The sequence below is a fragment of the Ornithorhynchus anatinus genome, chromosome 18, assembly GCF_004115215.2.
Source record: "Ornithorhynchus anatinus isolate Pmale09 chromosome 18, mOrnAna1.pri.v4, whole genome shotgun sequence".
Taxonomy (NCBI): domain Eukaryota; kingdom Metazoa; phylum Chordata; class Mammalia; order Monotremata; family Ornithorhynchidae; genus Ornithorhynchus; species Ornithorhynchus anatinus.
Window position 1 is genome coordinate 22,184,787 of NC_041745.1, and position 23,207 is coordinate 22,207,993.

At 43.7% G+C, this 23,207-nt stretch overlaps 1 protein-coding gene across 6 annotated transcripts in view; it reads right to left on the reverse strand.

Moving 5' to 3' along the window:
- Positions 1-23,207, reverse strand: part of CTNNA2 (catenin alpha 2) — a 1,145,386-nt gene that overhangs the window by 107,163 nt on the left and 1,015,016 nt on the right. For all 6 annotated transcript variants that reach the window (XM_029083155.1, XM_029083152.2, XM_029083150.2 and 3 more), the window contains 2 exons: positions 821-913; positions 427-583 (listed from right to left, as the gene is read on the reverse strand). In XM_029083155.1, the coding sequence (XP_028938988.1) occupies positions 427-583; positions 821-913 (250 nt within the window). The remainder of the gene's footprint in view (positions 1-426; positions 584-820; positions 914-23,207) is intronic.

Below are 23,207 nucleotides of genomic sequence, written 5' to 3' on the forward strand. Positions count from 1 at the left end.
TTCTGAGCTCAACCTTGGTCACCTGGCAAACTCCAGCTTCAGTGATTTTTCCACACTTGCCTGCACAGGGGACAAGATATCCGAGCCATTTTGGGGAGGAACTGGCCCCACTTGACTTTTTCACAGCACTTCCCAACCCCATCAAAGTCCTGTCCTGCTTAAACACCTGCTCCACCTACCCCGGATACCTGTCCCAGTTTCCCACTATCTTCAGCGTCAGTTGGTTCTGCTGCATGTCTAACATTAGAGTCTATAGCTGCAATATAAAGACTTTAAGCTTTAAGAGTTTGGGGAGAGTTAATGTTTTGGGGGAGCAGAGAAGAGTTTCTGATTTGCAACCCAGTGGCTTCTGGAAAAGAACGTGCTTTAGATCCAACATTCAACATATCTCTTTTCTCACTTGGGAGTCTCTCCGGATCAAAGTACCTGAGACAGAGAGGAAGTCGTCCACTGAAGTGATATCATCCACAGCCTCAGTCAGAACCCGGACTTGTTTTTCCCACTGATCTTTGAAGACATCCATGTTATCCTGGGCAACTTTACTCTGAGGCCTCGCAGCCAGTGTGAGAGCAGCATTTATTACCTATTAATCAGAATCAGTAGTTGTGAAGTGTGAAGTATGCCAACCTGCACCTCAGGGGAAAGAAGCAGAGGTTTGCTTTGAGATCATTCTGTTCATCAAACTAGCCTCAAAGGATCATTTTGTTACTTGCTACTTGGAAAACAATGGTGATAACAGAATGGAAGAGACCTATGTGATAACAAAATGGAAGAGACCTATGGGCTTTCCCAAAATATTTTGTGTGTAAACTTGTCTCACCTGGGGACAGAGACTGTCAATCTGGGTTGCTGCCATACGCACCAACTTCACACCTTCTTCGTTATTGGAGATGGAACAAGCCAGATTGGCAACCTGTGATAAAGAGAAGTGAAAAGGTTACTGTAATTATGCAAAGAGTGATTTTCCACTGAGGCTTCTCCAGAGTGGGAATCGTAGATAGAAGTAATATTTATTGAGCATCCACATAACATTTGGGGAATTTAGAATAATGAAGTGATCTGATGCCTGCCCTCAAAGAGTTTGCACTCTAATAAGGGAGACACACAAACATACTTACAATAAAAATGATTAAAATGAATATACTGAGCAGCCAAAATGTGTGAATGCTAAAAGAAGTTGTAAATAAATTTTCAAGTGCTAGATAATTGGATACAGTTAGGTAGAAATGCTTTCCAGCCTGGTGGAAACCCATATGGATTTAATTTATCTTGAAGGTCAACAGGACTCAATCATCTAGCCAGTATTTGGTTTCCAGAGCCCTCTCCAAGAGAGAATGACACCAGCAGTTACAGAGGAAGATGAAGACACAAAACTTTCCTTCAGTCAGTTTAAATCTAGTGACTCATAATTCTTCTAGTGCCCAGAATCCACCTTGGAAGTAACCTGGGTCTCTTAAAAGGACCTTTAATGGTGTTGGGATTTAAGTTGCCCCATGGGCTCTCTCTCCACTGAAAAGTCAGAAGTTATTATTATTAGGTAACCACCAGGTACATCTGCCGCCTTCCCACGCCTATAATAATAATGTTGCTATTTGTTAAGCGCTTACTATGTGCAGAGCACTGTTCTAAGCACTGGCGTAGATACAGGGTAATCAGGTTGTCCCACATGAGGCTCACAGTCTTAATCCCCATTTTACAGATGAGGCAACTGAGGCACAGACAAGTTAAGTGACTTGCCCACAGTCACACAGCTGACAAGTGGCAGAGCCAGAATTTGAACCCATGTCCTCTGACTCCCAAGCCCGTGCTCTTTCCACTGAGCCACACTGCTTCTCTTCCTATACCAAGAGCCCCCGTTCCCTACATACCTGGGGCAGGCCAGGCGGTTGAAGAACTAAGCAGTACCAGTGTGCTGCCTCAGCAAATTTTAGAACTTTGGGAAGCTCTGGAATCTGAAAACCTCTTGTGGGCAGGGATCCTGGCTACCAACTCTATTGAATTCTGTGTTACAGAATTCAACTCTATTGAATTCTGAGATTTGGCGAGCCCCATGAGGTACAGGGACTGGGTCTAATTCCCACCTGGGTTTTCTGTCCCAGCACATAATACAGTACTTAATACAGCACTTAATAAATACTATAATGTCCAGTATAGTAACCACTCAAAAAATAGGATTAATTGATAGATTGATATAGCTAGGCTCTCGATGTTCTGAATGCCTTCAGGTCCTCTTTAGCATCAGACTTGTTTTTCTCTGTTTCTCTTGTTTTTCTCTGTTTACATTGTCTTTTGTGTTGTTTCGTATTAAGATTATTTATCTTTCCTAATATGTCTGTCAGCAAACCTTTCCTTGCCTTAGTTTTAACATGGGAGTCCCTGGAGGACCAGGGATCGTTTCTAACTCTTATCCGGGCAGTTTTTCCCCAGAGTTTAGTTCAGTTCTCTGCAGAGAATAAGCATTCAATAAATGCCATTAATATTACCACTGCTGTTAAAACTATTACTCCTTCTACTTTAACAGTCTTCATCAGGATGAATAAGTAATTTAGTAATAGTGTCCTGATAGCTGGAAAATGTTTATGCAGCTTATAAAGCTCATTAAGTAACTCCCAATGCTTTCTAGACTCCAATGAGCTCATTTCCTCTACATAGACGATACTGATTGTTGGTCTTGTCTTATGCCATCGAGTCATTTCCGACCCATAGCGACACCATGGACACATCTCTCCCAGAAGGCCCCGCTCTCCATCTGTAATCATTCTGCTAGTGTAGCCATAGAGCATTCTTGGCGAAAATATGGAAGTGGTTTACTATTGCTTCCTTGGTGCAGTAAACTTGAGTCTCCGCCCTCGAGTCTCTCCCATGCCGCTGCTGCCCAGCCTGGGTGAGTTTTGACTTGTATCAGATTGCCTTCCTCTCTCTAGCCACTGCCCAAGCTAGGAATGGAATGGGTATATCTCTGCTTGGCTCTCCCTCCCATAGCCAAGATGGGTAAAGTACTGGAAACTCTCCGGGTGCAACCTAAGAGGGGGCTGTTTACCTGTCCATATATTCACGGGAATTTGTTTTGAATCCTGCCAGTTATGAATACATCTATTAAACCAACCATCCGATAGTCAGTCCTGGACCTCTCAGAGAAACCATCTTATTGTTTTCAAAGTACAAACTTCAACCCACTCTTGTGAAAATATATTGTGACTTCAGCTTTTGTTTTGTTTGATCTACTGTTTCTCATTCCTTGTTCTTAACAGAGTTTTGGAATTCAAAATGCATGCAAGATATTAAAGAAGCTGCATTAGTCTTTTAATTTGGGTTGTCTCACTGCAGCAAAACTCTTATTTACATGAAGCTCATTTGATCAATCAATCAATCAATCATACTTATTGAGCTCCCACTGTGTGCAGAGCACTGCACTCAGATTTTGGAAGCGTACAACATGATATAACCAACCCAATGAGGGATATTTGATACGAGTTTTGCTTCAGTGTTTTATTTCAATGAAATGTACAGGTTCTTTTCCAGTGCGTTTTTAAATTCTGTGCCATTGGTATTCATGGTTCCCCAAAGGCATACATCCCAGTTGGAAATGATTCATCAATTAGTTAGAAGAAAAAATCCCTTCAATTTTCCTCTGGCCTTCCCTCGTAGAATTAATCTGTTACTGCCTTCAGCACAACCACTCCAGTGTATAATCCTCGATCCATCTGTTCTCCCCTAAACCCATTGGCCTCCATGGTTATTTCAAATTGATCTGCATGTTACACAAAGACAAAATCTCCCAGAGCAAACTCCCTTAGGCTTTGATGAGTCTTGGAGACATAACCAAGTAAACATTTTAGTCTGATTTGACGATTTTCATTTTAATTTCATAGTGAGACATATGATATTGTCTATGTTTTAGGACTGATGTCAGAAACATTCTCCTAAAATGACATCCTTTAAATAAGTTGAGATTTTATGCATGTTTTCTTCCTTTTCTATGCATCAATAGTATTCTCTAATCTTTCCAAGAGAGAAAGACTAGAGTGACTAGAAATTAGGATGGAATGTCACAAGTGGAACTTGAATTGATACCCCTTTCAAATGCATTTGAGAATTTCAAGTATTTACAACTCTTAGGTTAGGGCACACTATTGAGTTTTTGTAGAAGTATGATTTTCTGAATTATTAAGAAATCTATTTTATAGATTTTTCTTTTTTGGTGATTATCAGGAAAAGAGAGCTCTCTTAAGACTCAAGGAATAACATAGGCCTTTCTTTGGCTTTCTTAAAGAACGATAGGCACAGAGTTAAAGGAAACAACAATAGCATTATAATCACCATCTTAAAGCTCACTTGATCTCTTTGATTTTCCTGCTTAGAAAACTTCTCATTGTACTGACAGTGACAGACAATTTGCTTCCATTCTTTAGCTCTGAAATAATTATCCAGGCTGCCTAGTAAAAACTTTGTGCATGTGTGTCAACATAGATATTTTTAAAGTACATGTATGTGTAAGCAAATAATGTATATATGCATGCCCTCTTCATTTTTCCTATCATTAATATGATTACTGGAGTTGACTAACTCAAAAAACACTTCAGCTCCAGGCGAAAAAATAAATGCCCTAGACAATTTACAAAGCAGGGTGTTGTTTCTGATCAGCAAAACCCCCACCTCAATTAAGCCTTGCAAGACTTGATTTCGAGAAGTTGGTGAAAATAACGTTTTTAATTCAGGACTGATGCCAAGAGAAGATTCAATTTGGGCAGGGAAAATGTCTACTAACACTATTATGCTGAACTCCCAATCTCTCGGTATAGGGCTCCGCAAACAGTAAGTGCATAATAAATATGATTGATTGACTGGTTTTTCAAAAGGAAAAACAACATAAGATTCAATGAAAACAAGAATCTTCTCCTCAACTGACTACCCAGCTTTCTGGGTCAATTTCCCAATCCCCTCTCAACCCCATTCATGTAAACCCAGCCTCCCCTCTTTCTCCCCATTCACCCTCTTTAGCTAAATAATAGTAATAATAATGGTATTTGTTAAGCACTTACTATGTGCCAAGCACTGTTCTAAGAACTGGAGCCGTCACAAGGTATTCAGGTTGTCCCATATGGGGCTCTCAATCTCAATCCCCATTTTGCAGATGAGGTAATTGAGGCCCAGAGAAGATAAGTGATTTGCCCAAAGTCACACAGCTAAGTGGTGGAGTCGGGATTAGAACCCACGACCTCTGATTCCCAAGCCCATGCTCTTGCCACTAAGCCAGCTAAAGCATTAGCCATATCCAATTTGCCTAGGATTGACAACCCCAGTCTCGCCCTGTCACCGTGGCCACAATAATCCACCTGTTTACTGCGAGTATCATCTACAAAAAGTGCAGTATGGCCTGCACCCTCTTGCAGAATGCCCTCCGATTGCCTTAGAGCCTAAAGGAGAGGTTGCTGATTCCACAGAAGAAGGAGCCAAAATGTTGGGAATCTGAGACTTCTGGACAAGGCACTTTGAAGTCTCAGGTCAGTCAGGAAGATTGTGATGGAAGCCGTGTCCTGGGACATTGGGGACAACAAGCACTTAGTGTAACTCTTTTGAGACTATCTGGGAGTGAGACTCTGCCCAGGTATCTAAACTTCATGCACAAAGTCTATGAAAATGGAGTGCCATGGCAAGAGTTGGGTCTGTACTGCTTGCAGCTACTGTTCCTGGACCAGCTTTCCCCGTTGCTGTAGAAAACGGTATGCAAGAGGCAGGGAGTGGGTAGGGTCTGAGTTACATACCTGGACCAGCTTTCCCCGTTGCTGTAGAAAACGGTATGCAAGAGGCAGGGAGTGGGTAGGGTCTGAGTTACATAGAGTTCCAAACTCAAGTCTTACAGCCTCTTTAAGGCTAGGGTTTGAAGACAGGCCACCATGGTTTTGTGCCCAGACCAGCCTCCCCTAATATCACAGAACAGCCTATGCTGGAATTCTCCCTCTGACCTCTTCAACCTTTAGAACCCTGGGGTGGCTATGGTAGTTTGTCATGTTAGGACTATTTTCCTGGACTGAGGATGCCTCATTCCCCATTCTAAAACGGCTCAATTACTTGTCTTTACACTGCTGTCTCAGCCTGTTGATTCTATTTCTTCTTTTTTGCCATTCATCCTTGTCATTCTTCTCATCAGTTTACCCCCCACCCTCAGCTAGATTGAAAGTCCCATTTGGGAGTAAGAATGTGCCTGTTTTACTTGTTATATTTATATATGCCTCAGCATTTAAGGCAGAACTTGGCATTAGAAAAGCAGCATGGTCTAGTGGAAAGAGCACGGGCCTGGGATTCAGAGGACATAGATTCTAATCCCAGCTCCGCCACATGTCTGCTGGGTGACCTTAGGCAAGTCTCTTAACTTCTCTGTTAAATTACCTTGTCTGTAAAATGGGGGTTAAGAATGAACCCCCTGTGGGACAGGGATTGTGTCCAACCCAAGTACCTTATATCTATTCCAGTTCTTAGACCAGTGCTTGGCAAATAGACAGAGCTTAATAAATACCATGTTAGTATTATTGACAAGTAGTGAGTGCTTAGTAAATCCCACAGCAGCCTAACAGGTGGACAAAGACTTTGAGCAAAGATATTACTTGGACTAAATTAATGGTTCACTCAACCCAGGACTGAGGGTCACCAGGACAGTGGAATCATGTGAAACCTGTCCTATTGGACACCCATCTATATGATTGGGACCAACCATATCAACCCTACCCTAACTTTTCCCCTGCACACCTGACTTTCCCTCTATAGCCTATTTTGATTGTTTTTTTTTTTTATATGAATTCATCCAAACCCCTACTGAACCTGTCAATATTTTCTGTCAGCAGAGCTTCCTGTAGTAATAAATTCCATACTGCTCTCATTGTGAAAAGTGTAGTTGTGTTTGAACATCAAGAGAAAATAAATTATGCTTTGGTAGTTGACCTTTTCTGTTAATTGGGTATTAGCTGTTCCTAATAATAAAGCTGTTTGGTAATTTAGCTAAAACCTGATATGAAACACAAAGGGGAAAAATTCACCAAGTGTATGTGATCAAATTACATTTTTAATTTAATTAAATTTTAGTTTCAAACACCATCACAAATTTTAGTGCATATGACTTTCAAAAACTGAACCACTTAATAAGTTTTTATTACTTAGCTTGCCATTTCAGTTTTATTAAAACATACACCATTAAAATGAACTAGAATTATGCTTCAAAGGTATTTTAAATATGTGTTTTTAGAGTTTACACTTGGACATAAATGCACTTTTGAAGATCAATTTTCCCATCCTTTTCTTTACTCTATCCCCATACCACACCAATGAAAGTTTTTTATATATGTATTTGAGATAAATTATCTACTGCCTAGGCATAAGCATGAAAGGAGCAGTTAATAAGGAAACCAATTGTTCAAATTGCTGCATATTCCGAGATGATCCCATCAGAAAAAATAAAAGTGCTTTTCAAACTTCTTATAGTGGATGATCTGATACAAATCTTCCAAGTGTTCTGCACAGAGTAAGCAATCCATAAATATCACTGATTGATATTTATATTGATAGAAAAAATTCCACACATACCTAATCAAGAGATATCTATTTATATAGACAGAGAAGCAGTGTTGCTCAGTGGAAAGAGCCCAGGCTTGGGAGCCAGAGGACATGGGTTTTAATCCTGGCTCTGCTATCTGCTGTGTGACTTTGGACAAGCTATTTCACTTCTCTGCACCTCAGTTATCTCATCTGTAAAATAGGGATTATAACTGTGAGCCTCACAGGAGGCAACCTGATTACCCTCTATCTATCCCAGTGCTTAGAACAATGCTGGGCACAGAGTAGGTGCTTAACAAATACCATTATTATTATTATTTGATCCAACCACTTACAAGATCAGCACTTTTCAAATATTTTTTTTTTTTTTACTGAGAGTACCACTTAGATGATGATTATGCTATTTGTTAAGTGCTTGCTATGTGTCAAATACAGTTCTAAGTGCCGGAGTAGATGCAAGTTAATCGGACACCCTCCCTATCCTACATGGAGCCCACACAGTCTAAGGTAAGAGGGAGAACAAGTACTGAATCCCTTTTTATGGTTGAAGACATTAAGGTACAGAGACATCAGATGACTTGCCCAAGGTCACACACAGGTAAGTGCCAGAAATGGGATTAGAAAGCAGGTCCTCTGACACCCAGCCCCATGCTCTTCCCATTAGGCCATGCTGCTTCCTTGCTGCTTCCCCGATCTCACACAACAGTTGAAAAGCACAAAAGTTCCTTATTCCTTATCTCTTCAGAGGATCATTTGTTTCTCCATATTAGAGAACTAAAACAACACACAAGGATTTAGGAAACTTTCTGGGTTAAATACAAAAAGCTTCTTCACTTCAGGAATCCACATGTTAATTAAGCAAGCAAGTAAACCAAAATACCGTCATCATCCTCATTTAACACCAGTACTTCAGAGCTTTAGGTAAAAACTGCCATTTCATGTGCCATGAAATGGTTCAAGCACAAAAGTTATTAAAGCACTAATTCAGATGATCATGGATTAAAATGGCAGGCTGAAATCAGTCTACATTTTTTAAAAAATGAGTGCAGGGTGTGAAACATACCAACTGAGTCTCCACAAGTTAGAGCACAAGTTTGAAGAAAAGTCATGGAATCCACCTGTATCTCAAAACAAAGAGGAATTTGCAGCTGCTTTTTCATCACAAGGTACCAAGGAATGATGGAAATCTATTTGATTGATATCATTAAAGCAAGTTTTTTTTTCTCCTATCCAGCAAACCGTGTCTTCTCGTGTGACTTCTATTGGCCACTGCAGCCTGAGTGACAACAGTAGCCCGAGAAAATAGATTGTCTATTACATTTGCCATCTCCACAGCATCTCTTCATGTAGGAGCAGGAAAAAGTCTCGGGGAAGACTTGTATTTCAATAAAATCACCTATTCTGCACCCTGCTGCTTTGCACTAGGATAAAGAGCAGATGTTTTCAGTGGGGGCCCGGTGGGGGTGAAATTTGCATAAAAGACGCTGTTTGGGTTACGAATGCATCTGAGCATCCCATCAAGTCTACCAAACCCTAGTCAATGGGGTCAAATTATGACCCAATATGAGGTTTCGTGCCCTCTGATTAACAAGTGCCCGGCATGGGAACATAGAATCAGTGTGGTGCAATGGATAGAGCATGGGCCTGAGAGTCACAGAGTCATGGATTCTAATCTCGGTTCCACCATTTATCTGCTGTGTGACCTTGGGCAAGTTGCTTAACTTCTCTGTGCCTCAGTTACCTCATCTGGAAAATGGGGATCGAGACTGCGAGCCCCATGGGGGACAGGGATTGCATCCAGCTCAATTTGCTTCTATCCACCCCAGAGCTTAGTAGAGTGCCTGGCACACAGTAAGCGCTTAACAAATACCATAATTATAGGAGGCAATCTGAGGCTGGGCTGGTGTCTGTCTCCCATATGTGTCCCCATCCACTCCCCAGCTGTGCCAGACAATCTGTCCCCCTGCCTCTGTCAGAGCAACCTCTCAGTCCCCTCCACACACCCAGCCACACCCCAGAGACTCTGTTCCCTTGCCCCTATTAGAGCGACCTCTCTGTCCCCTGAAGGGGTGGTAGTCTTGAGGGCTGTGGGGGTAGCGAGGGAAATGCCCCAGGTGGGCACAATTCCTCCTGAGAAGCCTGGTCAGAACAGTTTCAGTTTGTGTCTGCCTCCTGGTTCAGTCAAGGACGCTGTGCCCATCCCCTTCCACCCACCCAGTCCCTCCCAAAGCTCAGATCCACCTCTCCTCTGTCCACTGGAGGGACAGCAGCCCCAGGGTCAGGGGAGTACAAAGAAGAATAGCCCAGGTGGGCATGATCCCTCCAGAGGAGCCGTGACACAGTTGCTTCAGTTTGCACTCACCCCCCCGTTCCGCTCCCCACCCCCGAAAATCACGTGTCCCCAGATGGACAGCGTCCCCCCGTCCCAGTCGCATAGATCAGCTCCGGGGAAGAGGTCTCATAGCAGGGCACACAAGCTTCTCTTAACAGTCACCATCTCCCCTGCCCTGGCCACAGAGGTCAGCTCAAGAGGAAAGTCCCGCCATCCTCTCCCCCGACGTCATCCCCCAGTTGCAAGATTGGGATACGTTGTGATTTAAACCAAGAGGATACTCTATCAGGGGTTTTTATCATTTATCATGTCACCTTGAGGGATTTCCCCTGATTAACATGCTGTATCCCAAAATGTAACCATTTCAGTTGCAGCAGTGTCAGCCTGCCCCAGACTCTAATCTAGGCTGCCCCTTCACAGTCTGAGTGTCCAGAAGCGAGGCTGCCTCCTATTCAGTAAAAATAATCATTTTGTTATTTGTCAAGCACTTACTATGTGCCAAGCACTGTACTGAGCACTGGGGTAAATACAAGATAATCAAGTTGAACCGAGTCCCTGTCCCACATAGGCCTCACTATCTTAATCCCCGTTTTACAGATGAGGTAACTGAGGTATAGAGAAGTGAAATGATTTGCCCAACATCGCACAGCAGACAAGTGGAAGAGCCGGGATTAGAACCCACGTCCTTCTGATTCCCAGGCCCATGTTCTTTTCACTAGGGCATACTGCTTCTGGACCCCACCACTGGCCTTGTGGCCCTCTAGGGACTGTCTCGAGGTCACTAGAGGGGCATTTTGATGAGGGGACAGGGCCAAAAGAAATCAGGCTAGATGGATGCCAATTTTGCATTTTGATTGGGAGAGGTGACCAAGGACTTTAGGAGAATGAGACTGGCAGGGGGTAGATTTTAAAGAGTATGAAGGAAAAAAGCAATCATTTTGGATCTCTTTAGCACCAATTGGAAACCTTCAGACTTTTTCAGACATCTTTATTGAGCAAGTCTGGGAGTCTGGATGAAAAAGCTGTATGGGAGATGGTCTTCTTAGACTCTGGGGAGAGAGCATTTTGGGGGCTAAGAAGAAAGCAATAATCATAATTGAGGTATTTAAGTGCTTATTTTGTTCCAAGCACTGCACTCAGCTCTGGAATAGATACAGGGTAATCAGGAGGGACACAATCCCTGTCACACTCGGGTCTAACAACCTAAGCATTTTACAGATGAGGAAACTGAGGCACAGAGAATCTTAAGAGACTAACCCAAGATCACACCCCGGGCCAGTGGCAGAGCCAAGATTAGAACCCAGGTCCTCTGACTGTGCTTGTGTTCTTTCCACTAAGTAAAGATGCTTCTCAAAGGGTCTGACAAATAGAAAGGCCTGAAATACAGCCTGTCCAATAAATTGATTTGCTGGTGTCACAGTTTCTGGGTAAAGCCTGCAAAGGAGCCTAGCAGCAGTAGAGGTAATGTTATTTATTGAATGCCCACTGAATGTGATACACTCTACTAAGCGCCTAGGAAGTACAACAGAAGCACAAAGCACAGTTCCTTCCCACAAGGAGTTGACACTCTAATGGGAGAGACAGACCTAGAAATATTCCCAAGCAGTTGAATCAAAATTAATAAAATGACAAGTTCAATAAACTTTGCATATATGTCCACATGCCGTGAATGGATATACATCCACTAGATTAAAAAACTCCGTGAGGATAGGATTCATGTTGACTTAATTCTATGCAGTTAATACAATTCTCTGCACAGAGTAAGCATTCAGTAAGTACCACTATTGATAGATTGATACAAACAGATACATACATAATAGCAGGAGGTGGCTGACATGATTTTAAGTTTCAGAGTGCTGATATAATTCAGAGTGCAAATCTTAATGGTGGAGGTAGGATTTCAGGAGCGTTTGGAAGGTGGGGTAGGTTGAAGTTGGGTGGATTTGTTGGAAAGAATGCCTACATTTCCCCATCTTAAAAACAAACTGGATTCAAATACACCATCCACCTTTTTCCCATCTCCCTCTGATTCTTGTTCAAACTCCTCGAATTAGTGTCTATACCTGTTGCCTTCACTTTTTCTCCTCTAACTTATCTTTCTTGATCCGCTTTGATCCAGTTTTTTGATCCCTTTACTCCAGTGAGTCTGCTCTCTCTGAGGTCATCAATGACTTCCTCCTCATACCAATGGTCTCCCTTTTTTTTAGGGTACTTGTTAAGCACTTACTAAGCGCCAGGCACTATACCAAGCACTGAGGTAAATACAAGCCAGTCAGGTTGGACACAGTCCATGTCCCACATGGGGCTCACAGTTTAATCCCTATTTTACATGTGAGGCAACTGAGGCACAGAGAAGACTTGCCTAAGGTCACAAAGGAGACAATTGGCAGAGCCAGGATTAGAACCCAGGTCCTTCTGACTCCCAGGCCCATGCTCTACCCACTAGGCAACACCGTTTCTCCTCCTGTTTTTTCTCACCTTAAATCTTCTAGACCTCTCAGCAGCCCGTGACACTGTGGATCACACCCTTCTCCTGGAACCATTATCTAGCATGGGGTTTTCTGACACTGTTATCTCCTGCTTCTCTTCTTATGTCTCTGACTGACTCATCGCGGTATCTTTTGCCAGGTTTTCCTCTGCCTCCCACCTCAAATCTGTGGGCGTCCTTCAAAGCTATGTTCTGAGCTTTTCAGTTAATATTCACTCCCTTGGTTTTTCACTATTCACTCACATAGTTTTAACTACCACCTCGTTGCAGATGATTTCTAAATTCACCTCACTAAATTTGATATTTTTCTTTCTCTGCTATCTCACAGTTCCTCCTGCCCCCGGGACATACCCAACCAGATGTCCTACTGGAAATTCTAGTTCAGTATGTCTAAAACAGAACTATTAGTATTTCTTCCCAAACCTACTAGTTCTAACTTTCCCATCACAGGTGATATAGCCATCATGTTCTCTTTCAGGGAAGTCTTTAAAGTTGGGTATCTTCGTTGACTCCTTGCTGACTTTCAACTTTCACATTCAATCTACTGCCTGGTCTTCCTACATAACATTTCCCTTCTTCTCCACCTAAACAGGTACTACTCTGGTCCAAGATAATGATAATAATGTTGGTATTTGTTAAGTGCTTACTATGTGCCAAGCACTGTTCTAAGCTCTGGGGTAGATACAAGGTAATCAGGTTGTCCCACGTAGGGCTCACAGTCTTCATCCCCATTTTACAGATGAGGTAACTGAGGCACAGAGAAGTTAAGTGACTTGCCCAAGGTCACACAGCTGACAAGCGACAGAGCCGGGATTAGAAGCCATGACCTCTGAGTCCCAAGCCCAGGCTCTTTCCACTGAGCCACGCTGCTTCTCAGTCTGGTCATAATTATAATAATAATAATAATTATGGTATTTGTTAAGCACTTACTATGTCCCAGGTACTGTACTAAGTGCTGGGGGTGGATATAGAGAAGCAGAGTGGCTTAGTGGAAAGAGCAGGCTTGTGAGTCAGTGGCGTAAATTCTAATCCTGACTCCACCGCTTATCAGTTGTGTGACTTTGGGCAAGTTAATTCACTTCTCTGTGCCTCAGTTCCCTCATCAGTAAAATGATGATTGAGACTGTGAGCCCCACATGGGACAGGTACTTGTCCAACCTGATTTGCTTATATCCATCCCAGCTCTTAAAACAGTGCCTGGCACACAGTAAGCACTTAATAAATACCATTGTTATTATTATTGTTATTAAGTTGGACACAATCCCTGCCCAATGTGGGGCTCACAGTCTCAATCCCCTTTTACAGGTTAGGTAACTGAGGTACGAAGAAGTTAAGTGACTTGCCCAAGGTTAGAGCAGGCAAGTAGTGGAGCTGGGATTAGAACCTTCTGATTCCCAGGCCCGTGCTTTATCTATTACATCATGCTGCTTATGGCTCTATCACAACATTACCAGGAAGAAGCCTGGACACTCTGCTCTCAGCCTCTCTCCCCTCCATTATATACTGTATGGTGTTGCGTGGTTCCACTAGCCTTTAAGTGCCTTGTGGGCAGGTAACATTTCTTCTAATTTCTACTAATACTAAGAGTCCACCTACACATAGTAAGTGCTCAGTAAATACTATTAATTGGATAATCATCTTCTTGAAGCATAATTTGGCACAATTTACCTCTCCTCAAAATCCTTTAGACTGTAGCTCATTGTGAGCAGGGAATGTGGTCTGTTTAATGTTGTCATTGTACTCTTAATACAGTGCTCTGCACACAGTAAGGTCTCAATAAATACAATTGATTGAATTAAATCCTCCACTGGCTTCAAATCAGTTACAAAGCTCTCCCACACTTTCCACACTTCACTTATTGGGTTCTTTGCACCTCATTAATCCTCAACTCTTACTTTTGTTCCTTGAAAGCTGACCTTTTAATAATGATTATAATAATAATAATAATGTTGGTATTTGTTAAGCTCTTACTATGTGCAGAGTACTGTTCTAGCGCTGGGGTAGATACAGGGAATCAGGTTTGTCCCATGTGAGGCTCACAGTTAATCCCCATTTTACAGCTGAGGTAACTGAGGCACAGAGAAGTGAAGTGACTTGCCCACAGTCACACAGCTGACAAGTGGCAGAGCTGGGAGTCAAACCCATGACCCTGAACTCCAAAACCCAGGCTCTTTCCACTGAGCCACGCTGCTTCCCCCACTAAGCCCATGCTGCTTTTAACTACATTACTCTCAACTTTCCTGCTTCCATCCCTCCTAACCCTCCTCTCCAGGCTTTGTACTGGGATCTCCTCCAGATAGTCTTTCTCAGAACCTTAGGTTGTCATCAATTAATGCTAACAGTTTTTTAATTTACTTCACCCACTCTCAGCAAATTTGTGTTAATGTTTAGATAATTATTTTAACTGAATAATTCAGCATTCAATTATTTATATGACTTCTAAATATTTTTATGTCTATCTGCATCATTAGAGCATAAGCTTTTGTATTTCCCAGGTATCTAGTCCCATGCATTACACTCATTACATGCATTCCACTACTACTGACAGCTTCGGTTTCATTTGGCAGTTTCAAAACTATGGCCCTTGATCTCTCAAAACAATTCATTCGTTCATTCACTATGTGCAGAGCACTGTACTAAGCATTCGGAATGTACAATTCAGGCAACAGATAGAGACAATACCTGCCCATGACGGGGCTCACAGTCTAAACGGGGGAGATGGACAGCAGATCAAAAACAGAACGAAACAAAAACAACATCATCAAGATAAATAGAATCAAGGAGATATACACCTCATTAACAAAATAAATAGGGTAATAAATAATATATACAAATGAGCACAGTGCGAAGGGGAAGGGGGAAGAGCGGTGGGGGGGAGGGTAAGAAGAGCAGAGAGAAGGAGGGGCTCAGTCTGGGAAGGCCTCCTGGAGGAGGTGAGCTCTCAGTAGGGCTTTGAAGAGGGGAATAGAGTTAGTTTGGCAGATTGAGGAGGGAAGGCATTCCAGAACAGCAGTAGCATGTGGGCCAGGGGTTGATGGCAGGATAGGCGTGAATGGGGCACCATGAGGAGGTAAGCAGCAGAGGAACAGAGTGTACGGGATGGGCAGTAGAGAGAAGGGAGGAGAGGTAGGAGGGGGCAAGGTGATGGAGAGCTTTGAAGCAAGACTGAGGAGTTTTGTTTCGTGCAAAGGTTGATAGGCAACCACTGGAGGTTTTTGAGGAGGGAGTGACATGCCCAGAGCATTTCTGTAGGAAGATGATCCGGGCAGTGGACTAAAAGAATAGAATGGAGTAGGGAGAGACAGGAGAAAGGGAGATCTGAGAAGAGGCAGACACAATAATCCAGTCGGGATATTATGAGACCTTGTACCAGCACGATAGGCAGTTTGGATGGAGAGGAAAAGGCAGATTTTGGAGATATTGGTGAAGGTGAGACCGGCAGCTGTTTGGGTGACGGCTTGGATGTGTGAGGTGAATAATAATGTTGGTATTTGTTAAGCACTTACTATGTGGCAGAGCACTGTTCTAAGCACTGGGGTAGAATTAACAGGGTAATCAGGTTGTCCCATGTGAGGCTCACAGTTAATCCCCATTTACAGATGAGGGAACTGAGGCACAAAGAAGTTAAGTGACTTGCCCACAGTCACACAGCTGACAAGTGGCAGAGCCGGGATTCGAACTCATGACCTCTGACTCCCAAGCCCGGGCTCTTTCCCACTGAGCCACAACTGTGAATGAGAGAGCTGAGTCAAGGACAGACACCAAAGGTTGCGGCCCGTGAGACGGCAAAGGATGATTGTGCATCCACAGTGATTGGGAAGTCAGGGAGAGGACAGGGTTTGGGAGGGAAGGTAAAGAGCTCAATTTTAGACATGTAGCTTAGTTTAGAACATTCCTTTAGACAGTTCAGTTTAGAACCAATTCCTGCCCTGCTAGATTGGTCCTGTGCAGAATGGATTGTTTACACTGGTGAGTTATTTCCCAAATATATGTCTGCCCATGTCATTTGGGCTATTTAGTGAAGATAATAATGTTGGTATTTGTTAAGCGCTTACTATGTGCCAAGCACTGTTTAAGCGCTGGGGTAGACACAGGGGAATCGGGTTGTCCCACGTGAGGCTCACAGTTAATCCCCATTTTACAGATGAGGGAATTGAGGCCCAGAGAAGTTAAGTGACTTGCTTACAGTCACAGCTGCCAAGTGGCAGAGCCGGGATTCGAACTTATGACCTCTGACTCCCAAGCCCGTGCTCTTTCCACTGAGCCACGCTGATTGGAAACAGCTCAGAGCTACTGAGACTGTGGAACTTTCCTAGACATGTATATTTCTAAAGAAAGGGTTGTGAGGTCATCCTTCATTCAATCAGTCAATCACTGGCATTTTTTTGTGCGTGGCATTTGCTGAGCACTTACTATATGCCAGGCCCTGTCCTAAGCAGTGGGTTTGATACAAGCCAATCGAGATGGGCACAGTCTATGTCCCATGTGGGGCAGACAGTTTATCCCCATTTTACAGATGAGGTAACTGAGGCACAGAGAAGTTAAGTGACTCACCCAAGGTCACACAGCAGACAAGTGGCAGTAGTTATTGAATGTTTACTGTGTGCAGACCACTGTACTAAGCACAGAGCAAATAACATAGAGTTGGTAGATGTGATCCTGCCACAAGGAATTTCAGTCCACAGGCAAAGCTTACATCTGTTTTCCTCTTGCTCCACTGAGTTAGATGAAAAGAAATGGTATTTGTTAAGCACCTACTATGTGCCACGCAACTATTTTAAGCACTGGATGAAGATGAAGGACAAATTGTTCCAAGGGATTACTGGATGCAAGTAAAGTTCATTCCTCCAGTCTTTCTAACCTATTACAAATCAAATTCTCTAAATTCGTCCTCTCAGTGTCCTATTTCCTAACCTGAAAAGAAGAGGCATTGAGCTCTTTCTGGGCACACTTGAGAGCTTGCGCCAATATCTCCAGTGTGCTTCTTTGAAATCTGGCCACCATGCATGATGGAACAAGGTGGCAAACAATTCCTCCATATTGAGTCAGTCAACAGATGCATTTATGTGCTTATTAATGTGCAGTAATCCTAGGAAGTAGGGTTGTTGCCGCCCTCATGTTACATAAATCCAGGGGAATTCAAAGCCTCAGAAAACCAATGAATTTACATCTTTGTCATCTTAGGGACAGGCGGAATTGTAATAATGCTCATCGATTTTTGGCTCACACAAACCAGCAAACTGTTGTTTGTTTGCTTCGACCCAAATTAAAGGGCTCTGTCTACCCAGTGACATTAATGGGAGACAATCACTAGTTTTCCATTCATGAACAAATTGATGTTCTCGCTTCACTGCTGAATCACTCAGCATAAATCTATACCGTTCATATATAAACCTTCAGTGGCCTCAAATAATGTGATAAAGCGTGAACTAATGCCTCTGTGATTCAGGCTCATTAGTAATATGCTATTTCAAGATAAAACGCCGAAAAGCCCTGCCATGAACTATGAGAAAAAAATAGAGACTGTTTAATATGCTTTTATATTGGTGGATTCTTCTTCTGATATGTCTTACTTCCTTCTAACTGAAATGGATTAAGTTGCTATTATCCACTGTTGAGTCCAGGGTTGACCTGTTCGATAAATCATCAGTGGCATTTACTGAAGGCTTCCTGTGTGCAGAGCACTGTACTAAACTTTGGGAAAGTATGATATAGAGAGTGGGTAGACACGTTCCGATCCTCACAGGGATTAGAGTTTGGGTGAAAAAAAACTCACAATCCATTGAGTCATTCCTTAATTACGTTCAACATGTACACCCTCAGTCAGCTCCAAGTTATCTAGGCTATAATCAGTCTGTCAAGCCAGTAGTACTTATTGAGCGCTTACTGTGTGCAGAATAATGTACTAAACACTCGGGAGGAGAGTCACATACGCAGACAGTATGCAACAGAGAAAAATGGCTTGGTTCCATCTGGGGGAGTCAGAAATGACTCCTCTTTGACATTGTGGAGGATGAAAACTGGGCCTTTAAGGTCACAATCGTGGGGGTTATGGGTGTTGCAGATAAGGCAGGATATTGAAAAGCTGGTAGGGCTTGTAGCTGATGGGAGCTTATTGGCTTGCAACAGATTATACCCAAAATGGATGATTCACTCAAATGTAATCAAGACCATTGGCCTTTTCATTGGTCTTTTTGGTCTAGGACCAAAAAGAAAGTTTCTTGAGGAGGAGTAATTATCTTAATAATTACGGCATAATTGAGAAGCTGCATGGCCTAGTGAATGGGGATATGGACCTGGGAGTCAGAAGGATCTGCATTCTAGTCCCTATTCTATTGCTTCTCCACTATGTGACCTTGGGCAGATCATCTCACTTCTTTGGTGCCTCGGTCACCTCGTTCATTTCAAATCGCATTTATTGAGCGCTTATTGTGTGCAGAGCACTGTTCTGTGAAATGGAGATGAAGACTGTGAGCCCCATGGGGACATGGATTTTGTCCAACCTGATTACCTTGTATTTACCGCCAGATCTTAGAAGCTGTGCTGGCACACCAATAAGCCACTTAACAAATACCATTAAAAAAAAAATAAAAGGAAATGAAATCTGTAATAGACAGGGAATTCAATAATCATGGCATTTATTTAGCGTTCATTCTGAGTCCAGCACTGTCCGAAGTACTGGAGTAAGGTATAAAATAATCAGGCATGGTCTCTGTCTCATATAGGACTACAATTCTACAGGGGACGAGAATAGATATTTAATTATACATTCCAAGCGCTTAGTACAGTGCTCTGCACTTAGTAAGCGCTCAATAAATACTATTGAATGAATGAATCCCACTTTAACAGATGACGAAATGGAGACCTCAGAAAAATTATGTGACTCACTCGAGGACGCACAGCAGGAAGAGTGGTGGAGTTGGGATTAGAATTCAGGTCTCCTTCTCTTCTCACTATGCCAACAGTGCAGTATATCTTAATGGGAAGACCACGGTACCGGGAATCAGGAGACTCAGGGTCTAGTCCCAGCTCTGTCACTGGTCTGCTATATGCTCTTGGACAACTAAATGAAGTTCTCTGGGCCTCAGTTTTCTCACCTGTAAAATGGGGATTAAAAACCTGCTCTCCCTCCCCCTTAGGCTATTAGGCTATGTGCACGAAACAAAAACTTCTCACTCTAGGCTTCAAGATTCTCCATCACCTTGCCCCCTCCTACCTCTCCTCCCTTCTCTCTTTCTACTGCCCACCCTACATGCTCCGCTCCTCTGCCGCCCACCTCCTCACCGTCCCCCATTCTCGCCTATCCCTTTTCATTCATTCATTCACTCATTCAATAGTATTTATTGAGCGCTTACTATGTGCAGAGCACTGTACTAAGCGCTTGGGATGAACAAGTCGGCAACAGATAGAGACAGTCCCTGCCGTTTGACAGGCTTACAGTCTAATCGGGGGAGATGGACAGACGAGAACAATGGCAATAAATAGAGTCAAGGGGAAGAACATCTTGTAAAAACAATGGCAACTAAATAGAATCAAGGCGATGTACAGTTCATTAACAAAATAAATACAATGGCAACTAAATAGAATCAAGGCGATGTACAATTCATTAACAAAATAAATAGGGTAATGGAAATATATACAGTTGAGCAGATGAGTACAGTGCTGTGGGGATGGGAAGGGAGAGGTGGAGGAGCAGAGGGAAAAGGGGAAAAAGGGGGTTTAGCTGCGGAGAGGTCCAGGGGGGGGTGGCAGAGGGAGTAGAGGGAGAAGAGGAGCTCAGTCTGGGAAGGCCTCTTGGAGGAGGTGAGTTTTAAGTAGGGTTTTGAAGAGGGGAAGAGAATCAGCGTGGCTCAGTGGAAAGAGCCCGGGCTTGAGAGTCAGAGGTCATGGGTTCAAATCCCAGCTCTGCCACTTGTCAGCTGTGTGACTGTGGGCAAGTCACTTCACTTCTCTGGGCCTCAGTTATCTCATCTGGAAAATGGGGATGAAGACTGTGAGCCTCACGTGGGACAACCCGATTACCCTGTATCTACCCCAGTGCTTAGAACAGTGCTCTGCACATAGTAAGTGCTTAACAAATACCAACATTATTATTAGTAGTAGTATTTATTTATATTTTCTCTCTGGCCTCCCTTCCTCCTCTCTCGCCCCGCTCCGGTCTATTCTTCACTCTGCTGCCCGGCTCATCTTCCTGCAGAAACGCTCTGGGCATGTCACTCCCCTTCTTAAACACCTCCAGTGGTTGCCTATCAACCTCCACTCCAAACAAAAACTCCTCACTCTAGGCTTCGAGGCTCTACATCATCTTGCCCCTTCCTACCTCTCCTCCCTTCTCTCTTTCTACCACCCACCCCACATGCTCCGCTCCTCTGCCACCCACCTCCTCACCGTCCCTCGGTCTCGCCTATCCCACTGTCGACCCCTGGGCCACGTCCTCCCGCGGTCCTGGAACGCCCTCCCTCCTCACCTCCGCCAAAGATATCCCGCCATCAACCCCTGGGCCACGTCCTCCCAAGGTCCTGGAATGCCCTCCCTCCTCACCTCCGCCAAACGAATTCTCTTCCCCTCTTCAAAACTCTACTTAAAGCTCACCTCCTCCAAGGGGCCTTCCCAGACTGAGCTCCCCTTTTCCCTCTGCTCCCTCTGCTCCCCCTCTACCCTGCCTTCACCTCTCCTCAGCTAAGCCCTCTCTTCCCCCCTTTCCCTCTGCTCCTCCCCCCTCTCCCTTCCACTCCCCTCAGCACTGTATTCGTCCACTCAACTGTATATATTTTCATTACCCTATTTATTTTGTTAATGAGATGTACATCACCTTGATTCTATTTATTGCTATTGTTTTAATGAGATGTTCATCCCCTTGATTCTATTTATTGCTATTGTTTTTGTCTGCCTGTCTCCCCCGATTAGACTGTAAACCCATCAAAGGGCAGGGACTATCTCTATCTGTTACCATTGTGTACATTCCAAGCGCTTAGTACAGTGCTCTGCACATAATAAGCGCTCAATAAATACTATTGAATGAATGAATATTAGCCCCATGTGAGACAGAGAATGTGTCTGATCTGATTGTACTCTATTTTTCCCAGCAACTGTTACAGTATTTAGCCCAGAGTAAGTACTTAACAAATACCACTATTATTATTATTACTAGCAGTAGTAGGTAATACTGCCTCTGTAATACTAAGATTGTCTTTCTCTGAACCAACATTCAATCAATTTAGTGAGTTTTTACTATGCGCAAAGTATTTATTAAATGGTTCAGAGGTTACACCAGAAGGAAAAGACAGGGTGACCGCCCTCAAGGAATTTGCAGTCTACTAGAGGAAAAGGCAGAGCTAAATGATAACCAAAGAGCGGGAGCAGGAGAAAGAATAAAGACAGAACAGGGAACTACCAAGAATGTGATGAAATAAGTGAATAAATAATTGAATTTACATATAAACTCTGAATCTGGATATACATAAATAAGTGCTAATGTACTCAAAAGAGTCTGCAAAATACTCCTGGGCCAGGCTCAGTATTTGCAGGTCTGAAGATTTTTCACAACTAATTCAGAATTCATTCATTCATTCAATAGTATTTATTGAGCGCTTACTATGTGCAGAGCACTGTACTAAGCGCTTGGGATGAACAAGTCGGCAACAGATAGAGACAGTCCCTGCCGTTTGACGGGCTTACAGTCTAATCGGGGGAGACAGACAGACAAGAACAATGGCAATAAACAGCATCAAGGGGAAGAACATCTTGTAAAAACAATGGCAACTAAATAGAATCAAGGCGATGTACAATTCATTAACAAAATAAATAGGGTAACGAAAATATATACAGTTGAGTGGACGAGTACAGTGCTGTGGGGATGGAAGGGAGGTGGAGAGCAGAGGGAAAAGGGGAAAATGAGGCTTTAGCTGTGGAGAGGTAAAGGGGGGATGGCAGAGGAGATAGAGGGGGAAGAGGAGCTCAGTCTGGAACGCCTCTTGGAGGAGGTGATTTTTAAGTAGGGTTTTGAAGAGGGAAAGAGAATCAGTTTGGCGGAGGTGAGGAGGGAGGGCGTTCCAGGACCACGGGAGGACGTGACCCAGGGGTCGACGGCGGGATAGGTGAGACCGAGGGACGGTGAGGAGGTGGGCGGCAGAGGAGTGGAGCATGTGGGGTGGGCAGTAGAAAGAGAGAAGGGAGGAGAGGTAGGAAGGGCAAGGTGATGGAGAGCCTTGAAGCCTAGAGTGAGGAGTTTTTGTTTGGAGTGGAGGTTGATAGGCAACTGGAGTTGTTTAAGAAGGGGAGTGACATGTCCAGAGCGTTTCTGCGGGAAGATGAGCCGGGCAGCGGAGTGAAGAATAGACTGGAGCGGGGCGAGAGAGGAGGAAGGGAGGTCAGAGAGAAGGCTGACACAGTAGTCTAGCCGGGATAGAACGAGAGCCCGTAACAGTAAGGTAGCCATTTGGGTGGAGAGGAAAGGGCGGATCTTGGCGATATTGTAGAGGTGAAACCGGCAGGTCTTGGTAACGGATAGGATGTGTGGGGTGAACGAGAGGGACGAGTCAAGGATGACACGAGATTGCGGGCCTGAGAGACGGGAAGGATGGTCGTGCCACCCACGGTGATAGAGAAGTCTGGGAGAGGACCGGGTTTGGGAGGGAAGATGAGGAGCTCAGTCTTGCTCATGTTGAGTTTTAGGTGGCGGGCCGACATCCAGGTGGAGGACATCCTGGAGGCAGGAAGGAGTGAGGCTGAAGAGGGAAGAGGACAGGGCGGAGATGTGTATCTGCGTTCTCTGCGTAGAGATGGTAGTCAGAAGCCGTTGAAGGCGAATGAGTTCACCGAGGGATGAGTGTAAATGGA